Source organism: Dipteris shenzhenensis, chromosome 11 (genome assembly GCF_047967505.1).
Source record: "Dipteris shenzhenensis isolate YYH24624 ecotype China chromosome 11, Dip_SZ_1.0, whole genome shotgun sequence".
Classification (NCBI taxonomy): domain Eukaryota; kingdom Viridiplantae; phylum Streptophyta; class Polypodiopsida; order Gleicheniales; family Dipteridaceae; genus Dipteris; species Dipteris shenzhenensis.
Window position 1 is genome coordinate 117,153 of NC_141606.1, and position 20,697 is coordinate 137,849.

At 43.2% G+C, this 20,697-nt stretch overlaps 2 protein-coding genes across 3 annotated transcripts in view; one reads left to right on the plus strand and one right to left on the minus strand.

Moving 5' to 3' along the window:
• Positions 1–7,467: 7,467 nt before the first annotated feature.
• The window catches only part of LOC147896443 (cactus-binding carboxy-terminal, cactin), a 75,183-nt gene continuing 61,953 nt past the window's right edge, over positions 7,468–20,697 (minus strand). The window contains exons 10-14 of one of the 2 annotated variants that reach the window (XM_087381466.1): positions 9,233–9,366; positions 8,948–9,142; positions 8,584–8,850; positions 8,333–8,458; positions 7,468–8,156 (exon numbers count right to left, since the gene is read on the minus strand). In XM_087381466.1, the coding sequence (XP_087237592.1) occupies positions 8,339–8,458; positions 8,584–8,850; positions 8,948–9,142; positions 9,233–9,366 (716 nt within the window). In that variant the 3' untranslated portion in view covers positions 7,468–8,156; positions 8,333–8,338. Of the gene's footprint in view, positions 8,459–8,583; positions 8,851–8,947; positions 9,143–9,232; positions 9,367–20,697 lie in introns of both variants that reach the window. The other variant, XM_087381465.1, reaches the window with a different exon arrangement.
• On the plus strand, positions 10,197–13,634 carry LOC147896444 (uncharacterized). The gene is made up of 2 exons (XM_087381314.1): positions 10,197–10,335; positions 12,874–13,634. The coding sequence occupies exons 1-2, from the start codon at positions 10,197–10,199 to the stop codon at positions 13,632–13,634; spliced, it is 900 nt and encodes a 299-aa protein (XP_087237440.1).

The following is a 20,697-nucleotide window of genomic DNA, read 5'->3' on the forward strand; positions in this document are numbered from 1 at the left end:
TATGAGAGTCAGCCTGAGGCTTTGGTAGCCCAGCAGAAAGGATGGAGGCTGATGATAGCTGAGGAACTCAAGGCATCACATACATATAACTGATGTGGCCAAAAATGTCACTATTGCTAGCAATGTCCTCAAACGAATAGTGAGGGGACCAGTACCCACCACCAAGACGAAAGTGTCACCATCACTACGACGTATACTTTAGTCTTCTAGTAGCACGTGATAGGATGTGCTACTAGCAGGCTTTTAGGTCCTGGTGTAGGAGTGCTTGCTTGTTTGTGGCAGCAATACCTACAAGACAGGTGTAGTGGTGATGGAATCTCTAATTGAGGTAGGCTTTCAGGCAAGACCTCGAGCCACGAGGAATTGTTCCCACTGACTCAGGTGGCATTATGTTACCAGTATGTATTTTTTTTGGATGTTATGACCTAGAAGATCTAGAGGGGGTCTTCTAGTGTTTTGTTGTAACTATTGTTTAATGAGCTACTAGAGATTCAGATGGGACAACAGATTGTCAGTGTGGGAATCCACACATGGTTGATTGATCCTTGTGAGTTGTTGTATGCCCATCATCATTGGAGCACTAAGGTTCATCGATTTGGTGACAATGTACCACTTTGGATGTGAGAGGGGGCTGTATAGATCTAAGATACAGGTGCCCAAGCAAGGAAGCAGACCTTGCACTAGGGGCAGTATCAATTGGATTATTGTTTCAGTACATTCTATTGGAGTTATGTACTAGCACCAGTAGTTGAATTGTTGTACCATATGACTTGTACTACTAGTACTGGCTAGAGGAGTGTATCTCGGACCTATGGCCTAGGAGCAATTGTTTCAAGTTTTCAAATAGATAGTTATCATGCTTTGCATTCATGCCTGGGCATTGAAAGATATGGTTATGCTTCTATAATGCATGATGTAATGCATGGGCATTGGAATAGATGGGTCAATAAAGCCCATGTGTAACCTTGTTGTTTTCACATCATAGAGACCTCATTAAATACAAAAGCTATTAGAGGAAGATTCATACATGGAAAAATTTTTGGAAGGTCATTAATGGTGTGTCAAGCAAGCTTTACGTATTGGTAGAATTTTCATAGTGAATATTGAGATCAACAAAGCTAAGCTATAGACTTTTATTTGGTTAATTTTACTACATAAAAGGAGTAGATTGATGAGGATCTTCTTGATGATTGGAAAAATGTCATCAATAAGGGATCTTATATCATGAAGGGGATGTTTTACAAACAAACAAAACTACTCTTCCTTTAGACTCCTCACTAATGAGCCTATAGACCACATACTTCCCACCTTTTGTATTGTATAAGACACCCATGGAGGGAATCACAAAAGAAGGCAAATATTTTCAATCACTCTAGAAACCTGAGGCCATATATTAACATTATGCCCTTTGATATTGACAAGTAATTTCTTGCATTGAATGGAAATGATATTTGTATTTTATATGATTCTACTTATTTTGCTGACTTATAACTTGATATTGTGCTACCAATTATTATAGCCCTTTCCTTTGTTGATCTATAACCTGACAATTATTATATTGCTTTTCTTTTTTTAAATCTATAACTTGCTATTATTTTAGCAATTATTACAGTGCTTTTCCTTTGTCGATTTATAACGTTCTAGTGTTATAAACTTATAGCATACATAATCATTATAGCAACTTGAGATATTAGTAAGACTTGTAACTACATTGACACTACTAATTGGCACTATAGTTGTAATCTTGTATTACAATAGAGAGAATAAACTCGTACAATGCTAACTGATAACTCTACCAATTCAACTAATAAGTAATGCATGCAATCATTATAAACTTATTACAACATACATAGTACAAATATCTAGGCTATTAGAATACATAATCATTGTAGTACCCTAAGTGATTAGTAAGACTTGTAAGTTGTAACTGCATTGAGACTTGTAAACCTATACATAATCATTGTAGTAGCCTAAGTGATTAGTAAGACTTGTAACTGCATTGAGATTGTTAAACCTATATTGTAGCAAGGAGAGAAAACCTAGTATTGACATTGCTAACTAGCACTACAACTGATAAGTAACACCTACAATGATGCTACTAGCTAGCACAACAATTGATAAGAAAAACCTAAGAGTTAAATAAGTGATAACTTACTTTGAACTAGATGCTATCTATCTCCTTCATTTTACACCAAACCATCTTATCTTATTAAGTGTTATAAGCAAATGGGTGGAAAAGAGAAAACAATAAGCACGAAGCAATTTGCATTGATGGACAAAGATTTACAATGAACTTGTAACAGATGGAGATTGTTTGATTGATTGTGGTACATGGTCTGGATCCACTATGCCTCATTAATTCTATAACCCTAGTTCTTTATTTTCATATAAATTAGATGGGGATTCTTAGTTGTCGCCAAAATGGTTGCAAGGTTTTTGGGGCCATTCATCCTGAGTTCCGGATGCATGGTAGCAAATTTTAGGGTTTTGTGTGTGTGTGTTGATTCGGCTGTGCTTTCCAAGCTCCATATATTAGCTAGTTTTTATGTGTATTGGTTGGGGCCGAGCTGTCTAACTTCTACACGTTATCTGATTTTCAAATCTAATGAGATCTAGGCTGAGCTGTGTAAGTTCCACATGTTAGCCAATTTTTGGGTCTACTAGTCCAAGCTGAACTTTCTAAATTTTGGATGTTAGCTGGTGTTTGATTGTATTTGTCTAGACCGAGCTTTCTAGGTTCCATAATGAGCGAAAATTGTTTAGAATTCCTCGGCATTCTAGGCCTCTGCTAGGGTAATCATGGACAAGAATGGTATGTCTACATCCAAGATGCAGTGATTGAAGTGGGGAGCGAGCTAGCTAGCTAGCTTGGTCTAATCACCATGATGCCTTGGACGTAACTTGCCTGAGATCTGAGTTGTTAGCATAGCTTCGCTATAATACAAAGAAAGTCAGATGCCTGAGATCTGAGTTGTTAGCATAGCCTGGCTATGATACAAAGAAAGGTCAGAGAGACATTTCACACAAGGTAGCCTGTGCTAAGGCAGCATTATAAGAGTTCAGCATGTCCATATGGGCACCATTGGTAACTATAATGTCCAAAAATAGGAAAACCAAATTAATTACTAGTATGTCCACGCCGCTGATGCTAGAAAAATACAAAAAACAAATTATTAGCTCTCCTCCCATAGATGTGATTATCATTAAGCTAAGGCAGATAGGAATCACTTGATTAAGGTAAGCAAAAGAATTAAAAAATTGTCGATTGCTTTCCCTCCCTAGATATTTCTAGCTCCTTTTGGCCCTACTCCCCTTTGCCTTTCTTCCACTCCTCCAACATCTTATTCTTGCAGTAGACCTCTCTAGACGATGTCATAGTTATTCATGAAGGTGCAATCTCACATCTCGCCTCGATCTAGAATCTATGGAAATGAGGTTTCCAGCTAACCCATAGTGATTCGTACTACATTGGGAAATGTAGATTTCTAGGTATGATGGTGCCCAACATAAAAAATAAGGGGGAGCACCATTTTGGAAGAGTAGGTTAATGAGCCAATCTTTACCCTTGTAGAATTACCATATTAGCTCTGCTGCCATTTTCAAGGCAAACTTATCAAATTCGAGGCTCTAGTAAATATTATCAAATTTATCAATTTTGAAGCTCTAAATATTAGACCATCCAATGTGGAGTGAAATTGGGCTCTATAATCGCCATTGGGCTAAAATTTGCCCCTTATTTAGTTCTCATGCCGATGCAAATTGTCCTTGCTCAAATGGAGGAAATGCTCCCTACATACATATTGGCTCTATGCTCTTAAAAATTTCATAACTTTCATATTACAATTTATATGAACATGATTATATTTTTTGTTTTCTACCTAAAAAGTTCACATGCCAAAAATCCAATTTTGCATTGTATTTTGATAGTTGACTAATCAAGTGGAAATTATTAAGCTAAGACTTATACTTAATTAAAGAGACCTAATATAACCTAATCTAACTTTAACCTAACCTAACCTCATACTTCCCCAACCCTCCCTCTCACCTCGCCATCTTGCCCTCTCTAGTAGGCTGCCTTGACAACCATCAATATTCAAGAAAAGCAATGCGCTAAGTCTTCAAGAGGAAGCTAATGCGCCTCAACCTTAGTTTGGTGCAGTAGTAAAACCAAAGGACCAGGTTTTTTGCGAGCAAGGTTTTTCCTTTTTGTTGTATTGAAATTGAAAGTGCCAATAATGCTCCCATACGGGGTGACCAAGATAGAATCCTTAGGGCTTGAACTTAGGACCCACACACATACACACACACACGTTTTAGCCGCTTGGTCCAAACGATGTTGCCTTTTGCGAGAGCAAGTTACATTGGTGCATTCCCGCACTGCAACTTGCAAGCAGACAACCCAAAAGAGCCCACACCACCAAAATTCCCAATCATCTCGTGCGGAAAAAGCATGAATCATGATGTGGCTTAGCCTTAAATGAGATCGCAACTCAGCATAGGAGAGCAAGCTTCTTTCATGTTATTCCTTGTACAACTCCTTTCGCCTAGTGATCCATTGGGTTGATCTGAAGAATCCACTAGTAAAACCACCTTTGTGTATAATAGAACATATCACCCTTCTTGCGACTCATCGATGTGAGTACTTGAGCAGATATTGACGAGCCTCCCAAGAGTAGTACTTTTCGAAAAAGAACGATTGAGTGGATTGCACCAACTCCAAAAGATTAGCCATATTATAGACTAGATGAAAAAGATGATCTCTAGGTTGATAGGAAAAACAAACCTCTGTGTTGAGATCTAGCAACCATTTTGAGATGAGGGAAGGTGTGGAATTGAAGGTACCAACATCGTCAGCTAGACGCATGTGCTCCACAAGGCTCAATCTGGCAGTGAAGGGATGCAAACCCAACAACCTCCTTTTGGACAAGCAAGCATATGACATGTAGGACTTGGTCGATCTAGATATGATGGAAGAGGAAAGTCTCTATCTCTCTCATTCTCTTTAGTCCCCAAATCCCTCTTTCTCCTTGGCTCCTATGGCAATGGTAGAGTTGACAAGAACAAAGCTAGGTTCTCTTGCGCTCTCTCTCTCTCTCTCGCTCTGGCAATCATGAGAGAGCAATCATAGAGATGGAGCTGAGCAAGCCCTTCTCTCTCCCCTCTCAAGCTATGGAAAGGACTAAAGCTGGAGCTACGGCTATAGCCATGGCTAAAGATGCTAGAAACATGAGGCTCGGGAGCGAATCAAAGCCCTGTTCCATGCTTTTCCTTCAAGGAAACAAGGAGACGTCTTTTGAGACAGACAATGAAATGCTTGCAAACAAAAATATGGTGGAGGAGTGGAAAAAAGGCGAGGAGGAGCAGAGCCAGAAGGAGCTTGACACATCTAAGGAGGGAAAGCTACCTACAATTAATCGATTCTTTCGCTTACCATAATCACATGATTCCCATTTGCCTAGGCTTAACATTAATCAAATCTATGGGAGGAATGGCTAATAATAAATTTGTTTTTTTAAATTTTCAACATTAGGGGGGACACACTTGGTCATATGTGGTTGCAAGGGATACCCTTGTCCTACAGACGTATATGCCATGTTGGTAGATGATCTAATAATGAGTCCCCTATTATGCCAATGCAACAAGGAAACATCAAGTTACGACCATACACGATTGATATGGACACCATGCAATTGAAACCATCTTGAGACTTGTTTACTAGCATGGCTCATCTCCCTTAGCTCAAACCTACATAAACTATGAGAGGCCCTCAATGGTAGTCTCCCTCAACATGCATCTATCCAACATAACTGTTTAATTTGGTCTAGATATGTAATGGTCTAAAATAAGGCTTCTATGTGGAGTCGTCTCACTACATATTGTGCTCGGACAATGCCCTATAATACATCTTTCCAAAAATATACATTGGCAATCATGCTATATTCATATGAAACTTGCTTTATGGTATTACTATCCATTCAATTTGTGGCCAAGATTGACAAGGTTACTTTTCAATTGTGTTTGCCTCACTAAGACAGCTTGTAAGACTCCTAATCACATAAGCAACCCAATGTTAATTACAATGAAATTCTAGTTTTACCAATAAGATCCTTGCAATAGACATGGTGTAAGCAAATATCTTTCAACCTTTCGCATTATATAACTAGATGAATATGACTCATTTATCTCAATATCCTCATCACCTCCACTTGTATGTCATGATTTTTGCACATAATCCATCTCCGTGTCAATTCCAATTCCATACAATCGCTTTAGTGATGGAGAGAATGTCCAAAGGCTTGTAACCACTTCATTTTCCATTCAATATATTTATTTTTGAACAAATTATTTTTGCATATGCTAATAACATCTACAAGAGTTGAATAATTTAACCTCCTCTCATCCCATACGACTACATATCCTCATAGGGCTCTTAGCATGTCTATCAACATTTCTCATCTTTGCCGTGAGGCTAGCTCTACGCACCATAAGCACTAGATTATTTTAACACCATTTCACTTTAATACAATGAGTCACCTAGGTAGAATAGTGGGAGCTACTGCATGCCCTGCCGCTGATTCACGTTTGGGTTGATCAACAACAAGCTTCATTAGATATTCAAACTCCAATAGCATCAAATCACCCTCCTTCATGTCATAGGTCATCTTCATGTGAACTTCAATAACTTGAAACTAGTTTAGATTGTGAAATTCACCTTGTGTCATGCTTCTAAATCAAAACCATGACACTGGTTTTCACTAGCTCATTTTCAGATTGAATCCCAAGTTATGAATCACGAGTTGTATGGTGTACTTAAAATGGAGGCGATTGGTTAGAAGATTTAATGGATATCATAATTCAACTTAATATATATTTTGTTCCATCTTGAAAATTTTACAAAGTTTTGATATGGCACATCCTATGACTATTGAAATCAATATTTTGGGCATTCTACATACTTATTGCAAACCCTTGGACTCCATTCAAAGCTTATTATTGCATACGCACCTTTATATCTCTAATGTAATAAGCAAAATTGCAGCAAGGATTCAACCCCTTACCTTTTACTACATCAATGGTTCTTTTTTGCTCAAAATCCTACCTTGATTGCCATAATGTGAATGTCTATTCCAACGTTCAATTTTAGTTACGCAAATTACTATCTATTGAGTCTTTAATAGATTTCCAAAGGCTTCTACTACCCTGGTTCTAGCATAGTGATGGTGAACATTTACATTTTAAGAGACCAACATGGCAAGATCTTTATGACTCCAAGACTCACCCATGACATAGCATAATTACCCCTAAAACTCCTTGTTGTCAACCCTGGCACATTCCAAAGCTAAAGAAATCAAAAACCTGAGCACATAACGAGAAGTATGTCCAATGCAAAGAAAGCCTTAAACCACTCACATGAATATATAAGTGGATCTAAGAAGTGTTGTGGAGTGTGAACTCCTCGCAACTCAAATTCTATTCATAGACCTAAAACTTTCTCCATTGATATGGCAGTAACTTGAGCGTGTTACTGCGATTTGCTCACTATTCCGATTGATCTGCCCATTATCAAACCTTTATGCGCCGGTAGCTCACTAACGCTATCAGTGCACTAAAGAAGATTTGAGCCTCTAACATTAGCGGTAGCTTCAATTTAGCTATCAGTGCTTTTGGGAGTGTGGGGATGAATTAATCAACCCCCACCCCAAAATAAAGAAATTCAACAAGACTTGATCGATATGAGCACTTGAGACCCTCTTCAATGTAGATATCTACTCAGATTTTGTCAAGTCCAGCTTCAAAATTGTATGATAAAGTTCTAAAGGAATATACTATCACCAACACTTCAGCCTCACTAAAATGGGCATATCATTTAGATCGACTGCCCAGAAATCACACAAAGACCTGCATGAGCTTTCGCCCATGACATAAAAGTGTAGCACTCCTGCTTTATATGATGGGGTAAATATACAGTCGCCAACACTTCAGCCTTGCCAAAATGGGCATATCATTTGGATCGATGGTCAAAAAATCATACAACAATCTGCATTAAGCCTTCATCCTGAAATGGAAAGTGTAGCACTCCTGCTTATATACCAATTTACATAAGATCAGGACTTTTGCATCTATGAACGCACCTCATACAGCTCCTATTACAAGACCTGATTCGCAAACATATCATGACATCACAGACTTGTGAAACTTTGGAAACTACCAGCCTGCATGATACAAAAGCAGCAAGTTCTACTGTCACTACGCTCTGACATGTAAAAGAATCTCTCCATTAACTGAGAAGGCTCATCAGCCATAAATATGGAAAGGCCTTATGACCAATTACCATTTTCTAACGGCGGTATCTGTACCGCTTGAAATTAAAATACACATGCAAGATACCCCTCTCAAATGTGCACTTGAAGCCTTTCTTATGAGAATATTCCCATTCTTTATTAACAATACGGAAAGCCTGCAGGTGCACAAAGAACAAGTAACATCAGTGATTTTCACTCAGTACTGGAAACCACATCACAAGCTAGCGACTAAGGAATCCAAGAAGAGTGCAATGAAAACTGACGAGATTTAGACACATACAATATCTTCATAAGGAGGCCCAGCATGAAAACGAATTAGGCATGTCTCTCCATTACTTCCATCTTTCTCTATGTAATAGATTGGAGCCTTAATCTTATCGACAAGATCAGGATAGAAAATGTTGAACTTATAGCCTTGCACTATTTTCGGTGGAGGGTTGTCATGATCATAATGTGTCTGATTATACTTGTTCCACTCATATCCAGTGTGAACACGGTTAAAGTATTTTGGTTTCCTCGGCCGATACTTGTCATGCCACCAGTAAACCTGCATGAAGAAGATTTCAACGAGAAATTGCTTGCTTCTCAATCTCAAGTAAAACTAAGGGACGCACAAGCAAAACGTGAAGGAACACAAAAATCACCTGTGATTCAAGGTTAACCTCAGCGCCGGAACCAAGAATAGCATCCCCTTCTTCCATACCTCCCATAGCTTTCAAAACCAGATCCTTCTCATGTATTGTAAGTTCCATGTTTTCATCATCTGCTGCACCAGACCCTGTAGCAGCCTCTTGCAACCTGCGTTGTTGCTCTTCCAACACCTCAGCCCGTTTACGTTCCTGTTCCATACAAAAACATATTCATGTGCTCACACAGTACTTTACCACAGTTCCACCAATTTTCACAAACCTCAAAACCATTTTACATACCAGGTCGGCTTTGTCACCCTCTGGATCTACAACTTCTTCTCCCTCATAATCATGAACCAGCTCAGGTGAAAATGATCCTGGCTTATCTTCAGCCTCTTCTGCTGAAACCAGATCTGGTGAATATGGCCTTATCTCTGCAAATGTGATAGCAATTAGTGGCAATACACGTATGAACACATATCCAGCACATACGCGAGAGAGAGAAGAAGAAGAAGAATGTATTACCGTCCTCTGGGGGCCGAAATACCAACCCATGGGACCCATAAAAGTCACGATACAAGTGTCTCCTTCCTTTTATGGAAGGGGGGGAGAACAATTATTTTGAAATACATTGAGTAATACAACATTCACGATATTTAAGAACCTTGGCAATATAGTTACCCAGAGTGGCTATATGGCTATGTGAGAGCAAGCTTGCTAGGGTGTCATGTTCCTCTGTAATATTGTTAAAGTCCCTCCTTATGCAGGCATACCGTGTGCATGTAAGGAGGACATGTTCTCTGTCTCTACTTGTTCTTGGTCACACAGCTTGCAAAATCTTTGTTCCCTTGAGACATCTCCCCAAGCACCTTTCTCTATCTCCAAAGTGTGTGATCGGGTGCGGATGAGTGCAATGCTTCTCCTTGCATTTGCAGGTATGGGCATAGTTATGTATTTTTGTGCATTTTCTTCCTCCTTGGAGTAGGAGTCCCAATAAATGGGATTGACATGCGTACAATAGTACTCATACTTAGCCCTTTTTTCAGCTGATTGCCATTTTTGCTGCAATATTTCCAACAAAGCTTTATGAAATGCCTTCTCATCCATTTCCCCGGATGACATCTCCAGGTAGGATGTTACTCTCCATCTTTGGAACCATCTCTGAATGTCTTGCCACCAACCAGATGATAGCGTCTTGCTTTTGTTTGTCTTTTGAGGCCTTTTACTTGCTTCCCATGCTTTCATTGGTAATCTCTGCGACCCCATGGACTTGAACTTCTTTATGTATTTGAAAACCCTTCGTAGTGCTCTCAGTTCAATGGGCCTTGTACCAGTCTCAATAAGCATGATTGAGTATGGTGTAGTAATTTTAACTCCCAGATGCCGTCTTAGAAATGATTTCTGTATTTTTTCAATATCATTCCATTTTGATGCTGAGATGGTACCTCCCCATACTTCTACTGCATATAGGACTGTTTGCACCACATAAGCATCCAATAAAATCCGTCTGATGCTCCATCTCTTAGTGTCACTATTTCTGCAATCATTTTCAAAATGATAATATTTTCCCCACCCGGCATCAATCCTTGAAAGACTTTGAAAGAGAGAGAGAGAGAGAGAGAGAGAGAGAGAGAGAGAGAGAGAATTATTAAAGTCTTTGAAAGATTGAAGGGTGTATTTGAAAGACTGAAGGGTCAGTCTGACAGTGAAAAGAACCAGATACAATGTTAAGAATGGGTGGAGCCACTAAGCAGGCATCCTTGCCCAAGACAAATACAAACACTGCATATCTCTGAACCCATGGATATTAAAGTGAAAGAAATAAAGTTAACTATCTACAAGAGGCCAAATTGGCCTATGAGGCCGAAGAGTTACATGAATGTCTCATCATGGAAAGAAGAAACACGGAAACTAGACTGAGCTAGGTACAATGTAGGAACTGAAACTAATAACCCCAAACAAGCTCCTTGTGATTAGAGGCAGCTGATGGAGTGCATTGGGGCAGTCCAAGGCAGCAGTGAGGAGGCCTCCTAGATCCTCCAGGTTGGCGCCTATGAGAAAGTAGCCTGATGCCACTGTAAAATATGCCAGATCTGGATTTCTCTCTGATCGTGCATTCATCTCCATCGAAGATGACTTGATAGTTGTGTTCCGTCATTTGACCTACTGAAAAGAGGTTCTTGCTGAGCTTCGGAACATAGAGTATATCTGTCACCAATCCTTTTGTACCTCTGAAATTGTTCATAGGAACAATGCTTTTCCCTTGAGTTGGATTCGGTGTATTATCTGCTGTGTAGATGACATTCTTCTGTCCTTATAATGGTTTCATCTATGTGAACCATTACTTATTCTTTGTCATATGAGATGATGCGCTGATGTCAACATGCCAAGGATCCTGATCTACTTGGTCGACTTGATAACTGTATTCCCCTTTCGCATTACAATCTATGTCAAGATACATTGTTTCAGTCTTCTGCATATCCTTGCTTGCAAGGAACATGTTCTTAGGTTCATTGGCATAATGATTGTGATCCTTTGTCGTGGGGGCTGGGGTCCCCTGGCACGCTGGATGGTAGAGGATCGCTCCAGTGTGACACCTCGTTGTATGTCTTGGTGGAACCCCTCTCCCTAGTGCTAGTGCATCTACAGGATCGTATTCATCTCAAAGTCCCACCTATTAGAGGTGATGAGATTGCGCCTAATTGAGTTCCAAAAAAAAGGCTTGAAGGAAGACAAATACATGTGGAAGTTGCTTAATGTAAAGGGGGACTTGCACTGATTAACACGTGACTTGGGGGACATTAGTCCCATATACAATGTTGTGAATCAATAAACCTTGAATATAATGCCCTGAAAGAAGTCAATCCTCTCATCCCAACTAGCCCTTTTTGGGACTCGAGGAGGCTTGCATGGCTAGAAGGCAGATGTTTGGGACCCTCCATACCTGAAGCACCCTTAGCATCCACTTGGCACCCGAACATGGTATCAGAGCAAGTGAAGCCATTGAAAATTCAACGGACGGCAAATTGTGTCCTATTTATGTTCACGACGGATTGTGCATTGTAAATTATTTATGTTCGCTGCGCATTTAACATGCTTGGTTTTTGAGAATTCGTATAGAAGGACCATTAGTCATTTCCAGGTTCTGACATTAGTAAAGCTCAGCAAGCGCAGCTTATCATTGTATTGGGCCAATGACAGAAGTTGGCCTCCTATATGTTGTTTAGGGCTTTATTTAGTTCTAGATTGTTAGGGAAATTCAAAGTAAAGGAGTATTGTGCATGTGGGCTTGCAGGTGTGCGCCTGCGTGTATCTCGTAAGTGTGTCATAGTAAAGGAACTCGCTCCTAGGACTAGATATTATCATTTCTGCGATGGAGACTTCATCTCCTTTGTATGGCTTCTAATTCTTTATTAGGTTGTATCCCTAATGCATATTTAAAGGCTCGTATGCTAATGTTAATCCACAGCTTGCGCAATATGTAGCCTCTTGTGCATTTCTTCTTATCTAAGTTTCACTTTGTCTCTCCCTGACCTCTACCTGACATGTCTTGCTTCTATACTATCCTGTTCAGCCATGTTGTTGCCTAAAGTGACCTAGACCTTCCAGCAACTCCTTGCTTGCTCGTGCCTCCTCTGTCTACTGCCCTATCTATACACCCTCAACTTTGGCCCCTAGTGTTGATCTGCCCTGCCAATAGATCAAAGTCCCAGTTGTAGGTACTTCTGGAACTATTGCACGATGATGGCAAGCAAAGTTCCACACTCATGTTGGGAGCATGTTAGAAATATTAATCTCTATGGTAGTGGATGATGTAAAATTAAAGGCACTTGTTTCCTTTATAAGGCTTTTCCCCCTAAAGTTGAGTTTGTGGGTGAGTAGTTAGCCACCACACATGTTTTGACCCTAGTTAGGGTCCATCCTAGGTTTTTTGTCTCTAGCGTTGTACTTCATTCTTGTTGCCGCTCGTTGCTTCTATGCCAATGGATTGCCATTTGCTCTTGCGCGGTCTCCATATTTCACGGGCATGGTAAGTGCAATTGCTTCATTTGGAAGGGGATATAAACCTCCAAACTATGAGAAGCTCTGTACGTCTCTTTTGGACAAGGAGAGAGCAAGGGTGTCAAGGAGCCTATCCACGGTTGAATCTACTTGGCCATACTATGGATGCTCTATTGTTTCTGATGGCTGGACCAACACTGCAAGGAGACCTCTTCTAAACATTATGGTTTGCAGTGCACGAGGAATCGTATTCAAGAGATCCATAGATACCAGTGGAGATGCAAAAACAGAAGAATACATTGCAGCTGCATTAAAAGAGACTATCTTGGAGGTGGGTGCTGAACATGTAGTTCAAGTTGTTACTAATAATGCCTCGAACTGCAAGCTAGCTGGTCATCTTGTGGAGCAAGAGTTCAAACATGCCTTTTGGACCCCTTGTGCTGCCCATTGTTTGAACTTGTTGCTGAAGGATCTCTCAGCCCTGGCATGGATGGAGCTGGCAATCTGCCATGGCAAGGAGGTGCAGCAATTCATCTCCAATCATGAGGCACCGAGGGCTATGCTGTCCAAATTTTCAAAATTGAAATTGTTAAAGCCCGGTGATACTAGATTCGCATCAAACTTCATTATGCTCCACCGCTTGGTAAAAGTAAAGGCGGGCTTGAAGCAAATGGTTGTCAGCCAAGATTGGGATGATTGAAGAGGTCGAAATGATGATGGCATTGTCCCCCATTTCTCTTGGACCCTTTTTTTTTTTTTTGGAAGTTGAAAAAAAAAAAGAAAAAAAAAGTAGTAGCGAAGGTGACGAGCGGGCTGAGGCGGGAGCGGGCTGAGGTGGTGAGGCTGAGCGGAGGGGAAGCAGAGTGGATGAGGGGTGGCTGAGGGGGGGAGGCTGAGCAGAGGGGCTAGCGCACGAGGCTAAGCGGAGGGGAGGCAGAGCGGGTGAGGGGTGGCTAGCGGAGAGGTTGAGCGGAGGGGAGGCACAGAGAGAGAGAGAGAGAGAGAGAGAGAGAGAGGCCAGTGTGAGATGCTATGAGCACACAAGGAGATGTATCAGGCTGCCATTTCAGGAAGAGCACAAGCAGCAATGCCAAAATTGGAGAACAACATTTGATGCCAGTGTAGAGATTTGCAAGGAGGCTTTGAGGAAATTGTGGACGCCTTTGCATGTGAAAGATGGTGAGTTCCTTCACCTTGAGAATTCGTTGGAATTAGTCCAAGACCAACCATTAGAGTATGCGGGCTAATCATGGGTATGCTAAATATATAAGCTTGTATGAGGCTAGTGCTATAGACTTGGCCAGCCCCTATCTCTACCTCATCCTCAACTCCTGCTATAGTTTCAGTTTCGGTTTCAGCTCCAGCCTCATCTCCCTCTATCTCTATCTCTACTTCGACTTCAACCCCCGCTTCAGGCTCAGCTCTAGTTCCAATCTCAGCTCCCTGTACATCTACGATCAGTGACATACTTATGCCCATGGCGCCGGTTGTTGTTCCCTTCCCCTCCTCTCCTGTTACAACTCTCGCACAGCTTATGACCCCTACATCGGAGGTGTCATACACTGTTCCACATTACGCTTCACTCTCCCCTCTCCCTCTCAGTCAACCCACGCTCCCACACCCCGTTGGGACTGCCTCATCCATTCCATTGTCATCTCCGTTCCTTACCCAGTTCACCCAGCCACCATCCAGTTTCCGGACTCAGTCCCACATTTGCATGCCATAGTCACCACAGTTTCAGCACGGACATGGGTGGGCTGATACACCAAAGGCCCGTGAGACCTTGCTCATGGAGATACATAGTTTCCGTGAGCATGAGATGGAGCTGAGACTCGCTTCGCACGGGAGCAGGTCTGCTTCAACCAGGAGCAGAGCCGCATCATACAGGAGCAAGCTAGGGCCATTCGGGAGCAGGCGGGTCTTATTCAGAGACTCAGACATGATATCATGCAGCTCCGACAGGAGGTCACAGCCATACACTCTCTCCCAGGGAGTACCCCGGTGGTCGAGGCACAGATTGCGAGCATGCAATCTGCTATTGAGGAGACTTCAAGATGGGTTGACGTGGCCAAATGGGAACCCGCAAGGGTAACCGTTTTGGCTACCCTCATGGAGCAGCAGCAGAGAGCCAGTAAGGCTCTCAACATCAGAGTACGAGGGATCCCACGCACTGAGGCTACACCGATGGTAGATGCAAATGCATTCGTGGCCGCTACCCTGGGTGTGGCTGAGCACAGGATAGAGACGGCATGGCGGGTGGGGAGAGATCCCAACCAAGAGCAACCCCTAATCATACGGTCCCATGACACTCAGGCACGACTTTCAGCTCTACGACACAGGTCAGTCCTTCGAGATCAGCCAGCGATCTCTATGGATGAGGACCTCACACCTCTACAGGATGAGGACCTCACACCTCTAGAGGTGCTCTTTGCTGCAGCAGCGGGATCAGGCTCGGAAGGAGGGGAAGTGGGCAGTGGTACGAGAGGGAACGAGAGGGACGACTTCTTACAGGCCCCCGTAGGGCACTTGTCCCCTCCCCTACATAGGGAAGCGGGGTCTCTGAGACTCAGATATCCGAGACCCTGTCATGCACCCTTTGGAACTGTAATGGTACCTTATGGTCAGAACCAAAGAACTTCTCGGAATCCCATGCAGGCCACAACATAGTCTTTTATACAGACACATCAGCGCGCCCTCTTCCAATAGTCAGCGGGTATACATGGGAGTCTGCCTACAGAGATGAGACGAGGGGTACAAGAGGAGTTCGAGATTCAGGTGGAGTTGCAGTCCTTTTCAGATCCACACTTCGGGGGACCATTTCAGAAGAGCAGAGAGATACACATTCCAAATTTCTTTGGATCCAGATTTGACACATGGACAGCCGGGATCTGTTTGTCACAGTTTGCTACTTCCACCTTGAGACCTCCCACTTTGCCAGAGATACTAAGGTGATGATGAGACATCCCCATTTGCTGCCCTTTATCATTCCATCGTTGACTTCTCTAGCCGCGGAGAAGTCCTTCTAGTGGGGGACTTCAACGCAAGGACAAGGGCCCGTCGGGTACCACTTCTTGACTTCAGAGATGATTCCACTCTACTGCCAAATATTGACCTTGAGGAGGCACGTATGCTACGGGTTTCAGCTCATAGGCGAGGTCCATTCTCATCTTATGGGCAGTCCCTATTAGACCTTGGCAGGATATGTGATCTCATTATCTATAATGCTCTTGACAGATGGCTTGCTTCAGGTGGTTTCACATGCTTTCCACATGGGGGGGGGCTCCAGTGTTGTTGATTACATCATGGGATCCCCTGTCTTCACATCTCACATTACTTACTTCACTGTAGCACCTCTCCCTCCAGGGGCTGATCATACATACCTGTTCTTTAGCATCTCCACCTCCCTTCACACAGCACCTTCCACCCCACTCAATGATTACTCCACCTACCAGGATATATGCTTTGATCGGGATCACTCACCTTCTTACTCTAGCCGTCTGTGCATACCTCTCGCTTATATTGACTTAATACCCCTTTTAGAGGATCGTGCTGCCCTTGTCACCCGCTCACTACACGAGGCTGCCATTCACACTTTCCCCCACACCACCCGCTCCACCCGGCCCACAACCTCCTCGAACCGTACCCTGTAATAGTTGGTATGATGATAAGTGTAAGGCTTTACGCCGTCAACTCAGATTCAAAACCAAAAACAGTCTTCCGAGCGCACCAGATACGCTATGTGAATACCGTAGACTGGTACGGAGGAAGAAACTAGACTTCGTTCGTCGGAACGAGAAGAAGCTACTGAACATTTTGTTTAGTAACAACTCTAAGCACTTCTGGCGGAGATTTCTAGAAGGACGGTCCCCTCCGCTACTCACTTACACTCAGATCTGGTTTGATTATACACGCACACTTTATGACATCCCAAATCAACCAGTCCCTAACCTCTCACACATGCCTCGTCCCACATCCTGCACCCTCTTTACTAGAGGAGGGGTAAAGGATGCCGTAATGAAACTTCATAATGGCGGAGCGAAGGATCATGAGGGGCTATGCACTGAGTTCATTGCATATGAGATTAACCTCCTAGTCCCGATCTTAGCAAAGCTGTTTAATGAAGCTGTCTGTTTGGGATTTCCACACACTTGGACCATTAACACTATCTCACCCATCCACAAGGCAGGGGATCCCATGAGCCCCGAGAACTATAGGACCATTATGATTGGACATGTCATGTCCAAGATTTATGCATCAGTACTTGACTCCGAGGTTAGCAGACTTGGAGAGTGTCGAGGACTTAGAGCAGCAGGACAAGCCAGATTCTGGCGTGATCATGGAACCATGGACCACATCCTCACACTCAAATGTATCATCCAAGAGGAGAGGTTACAAAAGTAGAGGGTTTATTGTTGCTTTGTGGATTTCCGCAAGGCATTTGACACGGTTCCGAGAGCCCGCCTCATACGGCGCCTACAAGACTTGGGCTATGACAAGGAGATCATTTGGGCTGTCATGGCACTTTACGAGAGAGTTTCTGGTAGAGTTCGGGCACGATCCGGGTGGACAGACGAGATCATGACCACCATCGAGGTCAAACAAGGATGTCCTTTGTCGCCTACCTTGTTTGGCCTCTACATTTACGAGCTTGAGATAGTGATGCAGACACAGGGGGGTGTAGGTTGCTCTCTTGCTGGCACGTTGATCCAGATTCTGCTCTATGCAGATGACATGGCTCTCTTGTCCTCCTCAACAGAGGGGCTTCAAAGACACCTAGACGCACTACAGTCCTTTTGTGAGTCTCATGATTTGAAGGTCAACTTGGATAAAACCAAGGTCATGATCTTCAATACATCTCGAGCCATCATGCCTCAGGAGCAATTCTCATTTGCGGGGTCATCTGTTGAGATAGTTTCATCATACACTTATCTTGGGGTTATCTTCTCCGGACCCAGCTTCACTATGAGACCCGCGATGCGGGCACGCTTGAGTAGAGGATATGCTTCATTGGCCAGACTAAAGAGGCAGTGCTAGTACAATAGGGGAAATCAATCACGAATTTACATCAGACATAAGGTAGAAGCCCATATAGTGTACGCAAGACGAGAAGGCAACACACAAGAGCAAGAAAAAGAATGGGGCAAAGGACTGTTGAAGGGCTACGCTCTCGCAAAGCGTAGGTACAAAGCTTACGGGCCGAAACACAGAGGAAGGGGAGGCGACTCGTGAGGCATTTGGCATTTCGGAAATGACATCCCACCAGTGCCTCAACGCAATCATTAGTTGGCACGCACAAAGGCACTACAACTCTTTTCCCGGGCCCGCCGTCCTCAGATTTAAATCCCCCTTGAATCCCATATTGTTAAAACGAGTACAATGATCGGTCTACGACATGTTAAAAGCCCCCCTCTACTGAGTCTCCAGGTGGGGTCTTGAAATGTCTTTAATTTCAAGAAATAAACTTTCAAGTTTCTAGACCCCTCCATCATAGGCGCCGCTTGGGTCTATGCTCAGTTTACTCAGCGATTTAGCTAGGTGAGCGGCTATGTTGACGAGGGGCAAAGCATCTGCATAACCCCCCCCACACGTACACACGCACACACACAGGCACTAAAATATCTCTCTCTCTACGTGTGTGTGTGTGTGTGTGTGTGCACGCGTGCTAAACATCCATATGCACAGATATTTTACACTTATCACATAGATAATCTCTCTCTCTCTCTCTCTCTCTCTCTCTCTCACCAGATCATTCAGGCTGAGTTTGGGTCACCCCCTTTACAGCTAGATGCTGCATTTCAAGTCATCACATATCTGTACCGAGTTAGGGAATATGGGGATCATACCTCGGGGCGTAGCAGGCTACCATGGATAGCTCTATTCTCTTCTATGGCACTTGCAACAGGAGGAAACCAGAGCTGCTGGTATGCACGTACAGAGAGATGGTTTGAGTGGTTGGGGCTCCACATGGATAGACTACCTCCCTTCCAGTATAGCATGGATGCTCCGTTTTCTCCCCTCTTATCACACGAGGTCAACCAGGTTATCCATGAGGATCCACTACAGCTACACACATTTCGGACCTGGTTGGGACCGAGTGAACTCCCAGTGAAGCTTAGCTTCTATAGAGATCGCTTCTTACATATCACAGTGGAGGGTTTCATTGACCCACCGGGATACACGCATATTCACCTACCCCACTCACTGAGGATCTCTCTTCAGCAGTTCCAGGTCTCTTCACACAGACTTCGCATCAAGAGCGGCAGAGCCAAGCGACTACCCAGGGAGAGGCGCATATGCACACTATGTGACATGCAGGAGGTTGAGACAGAGGAGCATTTCATCTTCAGGTGTCCTGTGTACTATGAGATCCGAGGGCGTTTCCACTGCCTCTTCAAGGATAGTTATGGGATTTTGGCCTGTTTCCTCTCCTACCCCCACCAGCGGTGTTTGGCAGGTTTCATTCATGAGGCACTTAGACACCGTGAGAGGATACTTCGAGCACGGGACAGGAGCAAACTTTTTCCTCCACTGATCCCTCTCAAAGCTCTATCACGGAGTTCTTTCAACTAGATCACATGGACCCCCACGAGACGAGGCCTCGACATGACCGTGACCTGGAGCCTGTGACCCGACAGCTCAAACAAAGGGTCGACACACAGATCACACTTGGGGACATCCCCTCCTTGTTTAGAGTCGAAGCCCGACCGACGGGGGTCACAATAGCCCTGGTCAGACGCAGAGCTACGACCAGGAGACGTGCCAGGACCGCACCTCTGAGTGGCCGACAACACTCTATTGCCGACTTCATGCCTCCACTGCCTCATCCATCCTGATATCTTGCTGTTGCCGATGATGATGATGAGATTGATGGCGATGCTAAGACTAATATATAGTCGACCATCGACATGACTATGTTGTACTTAGGACTTCGTACTGCCATTCTGCATTTTTGCATTTTGCATTGGTATGGACACTCGTTTAGTAGCTCCACTACCACAGCTTGTTGTAACAGAATTTTCACAAACTCATAGACCCATCGGTCTTCCGAAGACTTTAATAAACTTTCTTTCTCTCTCTCTCTCTCTCTCTCTTTGCCCACCTCTCTCTCTCTCTCTCTCTCTCTCTCCAGACTGGCTGATATGCTACATAGCGGGTCACCCCCAGCTTTAGGAACGTTTGTCTATAAGCTTTTCAAGCACAGGAACTCACCTAAGACATAAAGGTAGTTTCTCTTAATACCCTCCCCTCCAAGGGAGGAGTCTTTGTGTACGAGGATTTTGTATTGCTCAGGTCCCATAGGCCGATTTTTTGGTCTTCAGAGGACGATAATATATTCTTCTTCTTCTTCTTCTTCTCTCTCTCTCTCTCTCTCTCTCCCCCCTCTCTCTATTTCTATCTCTCTGTCACTTCTCTCTCTCTCTCTCTCTCTCTCTCTCTCTCTCTCTCTCTCCACCCCCCCTCTTACTCTCTCACTGGCCTCTCCTCTCTCTCGCTCTCTCGCTCTCTCCCCCCTCCCCCCCCCTCTTACCTCCTCTGTTTCTCCTCCTCTCTGTTTTTCTCACTTCCGCTCCTCTCTCTCTCCTCTCACTTCTCTCTCTTCTCTAATATATATATATATATAATAAAATATTTTATAATATTATATTATATAATAGAAGATATTATACAATATCTTATTTAATATAATATTTTAATAAATATTAAGTAATATATAATAGATTGTCTTCATCTCGAGGAGGGGGTGTTTATATATATATATATAT

Excerpts from the sequence above, each read along its gene's own strand:
- LOC147896444 (XM_087381314.1), top strand. The coding sequence starts at position 10,197 with ATGGACTTGAACTTCTTTATGTATTTGAAAACCCTTCGTAGTGCTCTC. Across the intron at positions 10,336-12,873 it reads CCGTCTTAGAAATGATTTCT|CGTTGTACTTCATTCTTGTT; the intron begins GTATTTTTTCAA and ends TTTTGTCTCTAG.